This window comes from Schistosoma haematobium, chromosome 2 (genome assembly GCF_000699445.3).
Source record: "Schistosoma haematobium chromosome 2, whole genome shotgun sequence".
Taxonomy (NCBI): Eukaryota; Metazoa; Platyhelminthes; class Trematoda; order Strigeidida; family Schistosomatidae; genus Schistosoma; species Schistosoma haematobium.
This window is the reverse complement of record NC_067197.1, coordinates 41,298,928-41,306,398: the sequence shown is the minus strand read 5'-3', so window position 1 is coordinate 41,306,398 and position 7,471 is coordinate 41,298,928. Positions and strand designations below refer to the sequence as shown.

At 35.6% G+C, this 7,471-nt stretch overlaps 1 protein-coding gene across 2 annotated transcripts; it reads left to right on the top strand.

Annotated features, from left to right (window-relative positions):
• Nucleotides 1-424: 424 nt before the first annotated feature.
• On the top strand, nucleotides 425-5,118 carry ZDHHC16_1 (Palmitoyltransferase zdhhc16; the record flags this gene model as incomplete). 2 transcript variants are annotated; one of them, XM_012942823.3, is made up of 3 exons in its annotated part: nucleotides 425-715; nucleotides 1,697-2,466; nucleotides 4,630-5,118. In XM_012942823.3, the coding sequence occupies exons 1-3, from the start codon at nucleotides 676-678 to the stop codon at nucleotides 5,116-5,118; spliced, it is 1,299 nt and encodes a 432-aa protein (XP_012798277.2). In that variant the 5' UTR covers nucleotides 425-675. The 2 variants fall into 2 exon arrangements, with proteins under 2 accessions (XP_012798277.2, XP_051068413.1); XM_051215221.1 differs by having other exon boundaries at nucleotides 425-2,466.
• Nucleotides 5,119-7,471: the final 2,353 nt, after the last annotated feature.

Below are 7,471 nucleotides of genomic sequence, written 5' to 3'. Positions count from 1 at the left end.
TCGTCCAGACATATAATGACTTAGGAGTTATCGTTAGTCAAGACTTAAAGACTACTGCACACTGCCGTGCAATAGCCGCCAAAAGTTTTAGAACGTTGTGGTCAATACGTAGGGCTTTTAGTCATGTCGACGCTAAGACGTTTTTGACCTTATATACAGTGTTCGTACGTCCTAAACTTGAGTACTGCATACAAGCGGCTAGCCCCTGCTTAAAAAGACAGTGAGCTTCTGGAAAAGGTTCAGAGAACGGCCACTAAGCTGGTTCCCGGAATAGCGAAGCTTCCGTATGAATCTCGACTGGCCAAGCTGAACCTTTTCCCGTTGTCATATCGCAGAACTAGAGGCGACTTGATTACAGTTTTCAAATTGCTTAGTGCCAAATTTGCACCTGATATGCCCTCATTTTTCTTGTCTTCCAAAACAGAGAATTTACGAGGACACTCCAAAAAAGTTCACAAGCCGAGAACAAATTACTTGTCAGCTGACTATCGACTTTCCCATCGAATCATCAACGAGTGGAATTCACTACCTCAGCACGTGGTTGAGGCTCCATCCGTCGACTCTTTCAAAAGAAAGTTGGATCAACTGAGAGACCACCATTGCCAGGACTAACATAGGCCATTGAGCCTCCTGTCCTTCCCAAACTGAAACTGAAACTGAAAACTGGAGTGTCGAATGTTGTCAAGGTCAAGGGTAACTAGCGCAAACGACTTAGGTACACACCATAGACTAGCTTATGCAACCGTGTCTCTAATATACGTTTCTCTACTTTTCCATAATATATTTCCTTAGTATGGTCATGTTTGTTCTATACAGACATCAATATAGCCGTAGGTCTTGGGTATTACAAAAGAGTAATCTGTATTAGGTTACTAACCGTGAGGTATAAATTCTATGTTAGCTTGGGGGTTGCACCATTCCCTACCCACTCGAATGAACTCTGGTCATCTACATGTATTCCAATTCGTGGTCTGTTAGTGACAACGTAAAGCAATCGGTACTGGCAACTATAAGTCTTAGTATTTATTCGTTTATAAAAAAACGGGTAAACTCGAACTTTTATGACCGTTGAACTTTGACAATAAAATTCCATGGTTAGAATATAATTCCCAAGTGCCCTGGTACGGCCGATGCTGGGTAGTCTTCTCCCTCTCTAAATGCTCTCACATGACCACGTGTATACAGCCACTGCCAGGGAAATTCTACTCACTACTTCTCGCGGTGAGAGTGTTGTTTACGAAATTAAAAGGTCGAAAAGCGGATCTCAAGTGCTTTAACCAGGTTAGTGGACATGGAGGATCCACCAAGAGGAGATGGAAAACCTTGATTCCAAACCAGTAGTGCACATAGGCCCCAGGATCCTGAGGGAACAAATGGTGTTTGAACCTATTGTTGGTGATCGGCTACCATAAGACTGCATCTCCTAACGTCGTTCTAGTGCCTTGCGGATTGAACCTCTAGGTGAAAGGCTCAAGGAGTAGCCTAAGAAAACCACCTGCTTCGATTTGGGCACCTGGGCAGTATCCTAACCCTCACAGCAATCGGATGATAAAGTGTGGTGCATATATATTTGGTTCCCCTTGCACTAATATTCTTCCGTTTAAACAAATCAATAATCACTATAAAAATGGTAAATTGTCCGATAATTTCTTGCGAAAACCCTAACTTCTCTCTTTGTTTTCTCTCGATTTTTCAGCTCTATTTGTGCACTTTCTTTCTGGAATAATGAAAACTACATTTTTCTCTGACCACATTTACATTTTAAAATGTTTAATTCGTTTATACATGCCAGAGATAATGATGATTAACCTAAGCAGAAATTTATCATCACCCCAATCTATTTATCAATGTATTGATTGGTTTTTATATTTTATATCAAACATTTACACAATTTTTATATTAGGACCAATTTTAAATTGTTTCTCGTTATACCTTGGTGGTCGGAAAAATTTCGGCCGAACTCTAGTCGCATTAGTATTAACTTATTTATGCTTGATTCTATGTTTATTGTATACAGTTTTGATACCACGTCGTCTTTTCATTTTGAATTCATGTTATTTATATAGTGGATATAATTCGATCAAGTGTAGTTTACGTACTGAGGGTACATGGTTTTCGTTACATTTTACATTAAGTCATCTAATCATCGTCAATATTTATTTCCATTATTTATCTGCTGTTTTCATTAATCCCGGCAATGTACCACGAATTCCATATAATACTACTAGTACTATGTGTTCACGATGTTTTGTATCACGTCCAATAAGAGCACATCATTGTGCTATATGTAAAACATGTATATTATGTATGGATCATCATTGTCCATGGACAGCTAATTGTATTGGTTTGTATACACATCGCCATTTTTATTTAGTATTGATATTTATGAGTATTGGTGGGATATATTTGCTAACTGTTGGTTGGTCAGACTTTCGAAGCTACTTAGTGGAAATTAATGAAAATCAAGTAAGTGTGACTAGTATGAAGTGGAAAAAGTATTTATTTGAAAATTCTTCTAGTACATTGTCAAAATTGGATGGTGGGATGTATATTATAATAATTAGTTGGTCGTAAAAGATCAAATGGTTTTTAATATTTGTCTCACTAAAATCAATCCAAAATTTAAACGTTAGTATTCAGCAATCTCCACAAACCCTTTGTGGTGTGATTGGCTTTTGGTTGAGCCTGTATTTGAGGTGTGTACCTGTTGTTCGTACAGTAAAACGACAGAATAGACAACGATTTCGTTAGGCACATAATACTGGTTCAAGTTGCTCACTCAACTGAGGAAATGGTAATTAGTTGTCAACTGTTCTGGGTGGATATGTCACGTATTTTGAGCTATTGTCTACTCTGAGTTACTTGGGAAAAGGCTTGCGATGACCTGATAAAAATACGGGGTCAATTAGAAAAATCGCCGAGACTATAATTTATGGACGACCTTTGAACGAGTTTTAAGTAACCTTGAGAAATATTAACCAATCAGAAAAGTTAGTATAGAGTAAAATATACTATACAAAACGATGCACATAACGAAGTCTATAAAGACATCTGTGCGCTCTCCAATCCTCCGTATATATTGTAGTACCTGGCTTCAGTCAGTGTTACTGGTGCTTTTATTATCCAGTTCGCGACAATTGTCATAATTTACTTTAGTTTAAATCTGGATCGAGCGAAAAAATCCTATTCTAACAGACTTCTTCCTCCAACACATTACATCGAAAGACAACATCATCGCGGTAGGCCGCACAAGTCATTTGATTACCACAATCACGAACAAAGGAATTTCTTAGTAGTCCCATTTGTTGTAGCCGCTCAATTATCACGCTTTCTCTAAGATCCGCTGTGAACCGACCGTATTTGAGTATCAGGTACTAAAATTGGTGCCGTGACCTTGAATTCCCTCAAACGCTTCTGATCGGCTCGTCCATAAATTGTAGTCTCGCCATTGGAAACTTTAAATATCATTATTAAAAGTAAGTAAAGGAATTGCTCATACTTCCACTTTTTCTTAATGGAATTATTCCGAAACTTTCATCTTACGACTTTATTCATTTTTATTCAAGTTATATCTCCTATTACTAAAGGTTTTTATTTAGCATCTGCTGATATCCAGTTACAGAAAAATTCAAACTGTTACCAGTAATGTCTTCCTACTGAATAATTATTTAACCCCAGTAGCTTAGTGAATAATACATCAATGTTTAAGGCGAAAGGTCCTGGATTTATTTTAGCGGGACATAGACTGGATTAAAGCATGCTCAATGCACGATTGCTTTGCTGCACGCTGATTGGATAAGAATTAGCCAATCAGCGTTAGTCAGTACTTAGTGAACACTAGAAATCTCATGTGAAAAACTATAAATATACTAACGTTTCCCCTATTGTGCTTCCTACTTCCATCTAACCTTGTTATTTGGAATATAATCTCTTTCCTGTTCAATCGTGTTCTGATTTGGCGACTTGTCGAGTGAATCGATGTTCAAAAATACTAAGCAATAGGAATAGCTGGGTTATAACCGTAAGAGAGAATTATAACAATTTAAGTATCAGTGTGATAACTTGAGCCAATATAGGTCTGTCCCAGATCTTATGTTTTCTATATCTATTTGGTTATACTCCCTCAGTTGTACTTGGTTCAACAACTCATATTTATTGAGATCTTTTCCTACCAGTTTACATTTAATAGTGCCGATAGAGTTAAGATTAAATTTTAAAAACATAAGCTATAGTTTCCTGATTACGTATATTTTAATTGGATACGATAAACATTGATGATTGTTACACTGAATTTCTGAAAGTTATTCAATATAAGCCCTTGGTATTTTGATGCTGGGTTACACTATATTCTATATCATCACTATATATCCACGGATTGATGTACCATTAGACCTATAACTTTTGTACTTGTTAGCAAAAAGTTGACTATTTAAGCAGTTTGTCAGGATTCAATAATTTATGTTCTATGTGATCATCATCTTATTATATTTGTGGATAGTCCTTTACACTTCCAACTTGGTTTTCATAAAAAATCACAACTCATTAAATTGCTGTAGAATAATAATAATATTCTAGCCGTTTATCAGAAATGTGTTGTATTACATTCAGATGTTTATTTTTAATTTTTAGATCAATACCACTGTAAAGTATTCATCGATTTGGTTCAACTATAACACATATTTACCATCGAATAAATTCTTCATTCCATTGTTCAAAGGATGTTTCATTTTCAGTGTAATTGCAGTTCCTTTAGTAATTGCTCTATGCACTTGGCATACATATTTAATTAGTAATGGTGAGACAAGTATTGAACGACATATTAATGCAAAATTCACTAAAATATTAAAACAACGTGGAGTGATTTATCGTAATCCGCATGATTTTGGTATATTTTTAAATTGGATAAAATTTCTATGCCTTATTGATAAGCATGAAATGGCTAATTATCATGTCAAGAAAAAATCATTTCGTTTATATTTTGTACTTTGTAAAAGGTTTTTTAATCGTATTCTATTACCTTCCTATCATAAACCTTATGATGATGGTTTTAACTATGAATTAAGTTTGAATACTGCTAAGTCAGTTTTAGAATCTTTATCAGAGTCTGGAATGTTTTAATGTACTTTTCGTCTTTGTAATTCTTAGGTCTTGTTTCGCGTCTTTTTAAAACTCTATATTTCTCTTTGTTTTCTATTTCGTGGTATATTACTTATTACTGTTCAAGCAGTATAAGTGTATACGTTGTCGTTACGGGCAGTATTTGTGAAAAATAATGTATTCTGTCGGTTTATGTTCCATTTGCTTTTAATTCGCGACAGCAGTATAGGGTGTTGTGTCGAGTGCATTCTACGCCTTGTCAGTAACAGAGCTACGTTACAGGATATTATTGTTAACAACTCATAAACTCCAACAAGTCACACATTATCTTCACTAAAGTTGATCTAAGTCATCTGTAATGTAATATACTATTTTCAACGGAGTAACGCGTTGAAGGTTACCAAATCGTCTGTTATCTGAGAAACATCTTGTAATCTCGACCACCCTCAGATGTTGAACATTAAAACGTTGAATGATAAAAAATTTCCAGCTATTGAATGCTGTTGTACGTGATGAGATTTGAAAAGCAGATGTATTAGGTAACCCTTAAAAAAATCTTGCTCGCAAATGTAAAAGGTATTAAACAGTTAACTATTAATTAGATTATTTTAGAAAAAGACGAGACAGTGATTCACTCACAATTCATTAAAGCCAGAACGGATAGAACACTTGCAGAAATAGTTAAATCTCCCTCCAGCTACTCTCGTGTTACCCAATATTTCCAAACAATCGGAATGGGAAATCGATACAAATTTAGAAACACCATATTTAATCTCAAGCGTGGGTGAGCTAAATGATCTGATGAATTAACCCCGAAGATGGCGACATAGTTTTAGTAGTTCATTTGACTAAAAATTAAGTTTGGAAGCTGGACATTATCTAGCCTAACTGGTCTCAACTTTTGATCGTAAAATATGTAGGAATCTCTTTGTAATCCTCACAAACGAATTAGTTTGACCAATACAATAACCAAAATATCAACCTTCGTAGTTGCTGAACGTATGAACAGAGATTATAAATAGCGAATATGAGAAAAACAGGCCGATCGTAGACCTGATCTTGAGTTTATTGATCAAGTTATTACATTCTGGTAAGCTTTGAAACATGCGGAAATCGATGCTCGATGATAACCATATTACTTGACCTTAAACCAGCACTCGATTCCGTTGATAGAGAGGTTGTGTCGCAACATATTCCACGGAAATGTGCACTGAGAAAGTAGGATAAGTTTCCGACGCTTCATTTTTTGGAAACTTATGTTCGAATCAGAGTTTCTAATTAACTAACATCCTAAATGGTAACCCCAACTGGTGCTCGTAAGGGCGACCCATTGTTCTTAGTTTTGCCTAATTTCGTTGAATATATTCCTTTAGGAATGATACTTAATTTATCTAATTATACACACACAAATGAGTCATATTCAGTGAATAGGCTTACAAAATATAGGATATTTTGGACACCTTAGAGCAACCATAGCAAAGATATAACGAAAAATTACTTCCTTATTCCCCTCACTTTCTAAAATTCTATATATATCGTTGTTCCGGTTCTTCTCATTCCCAACGTCCCTTACCTCATATTGTGTTATATTTCAATGTTACAGTTTAATATTAATCTACTTGTAAGCGGTTGAAGAGAAACTACAAAATACAATATGTTCATACTATCCTGACTCAGTTGTTGTTTTGACTTTATTCAAAGGAGTAAAAATATGAAATAAGACTGTCCCAATTCGAAACAAACGTGTCTTTAAAATAAGACTAGCATTGTTTGGAGCCGTCTACTGGACAAACGACGAATAATACTGTTTGTAATTTGTTTAGTCAAGATCAGTTCACTATGTTAACCATAATGATAGGATCGGTTGGCGAATAAAGAAAATCATGAGACACACCTGTCAACCATTTTGTTAGGTTTGAAGCTTCACGAGTTCACTTAATCTGCGAACGAGAACAAGACTCAGTGACCAAAGACCAGTAATCTAGCTATTGACGAGTTCCAGCCCCGCTATCTAGAAGAAGTCCAAGCTTGGTATAGAAAATATATTCTGCAAACAGCCAAAAAACGAGCGAGCACCAAACACAATTTAAAACGTATATATACAAATATATATCGATATTGCTCTGGAGCTTTTAAACATTTAACCGATAAGTTCGTCAATTGATTGCCATTGATATATTTAAACATTTAATCGATAAGTTCATCAATCAACTATGTGCGTGGGTGGTAAGGAATGCCCACGCATACATCTGCATACAAGCTCCACAAAGACAAAATTACAAACTATGAGTTTTCGGGATATGTCGTCCCCAACACTCATCCCTTTTTTAATAGTGTACTTTTCTGGGGTCGACTTGCATCTTGACTGTAGTTC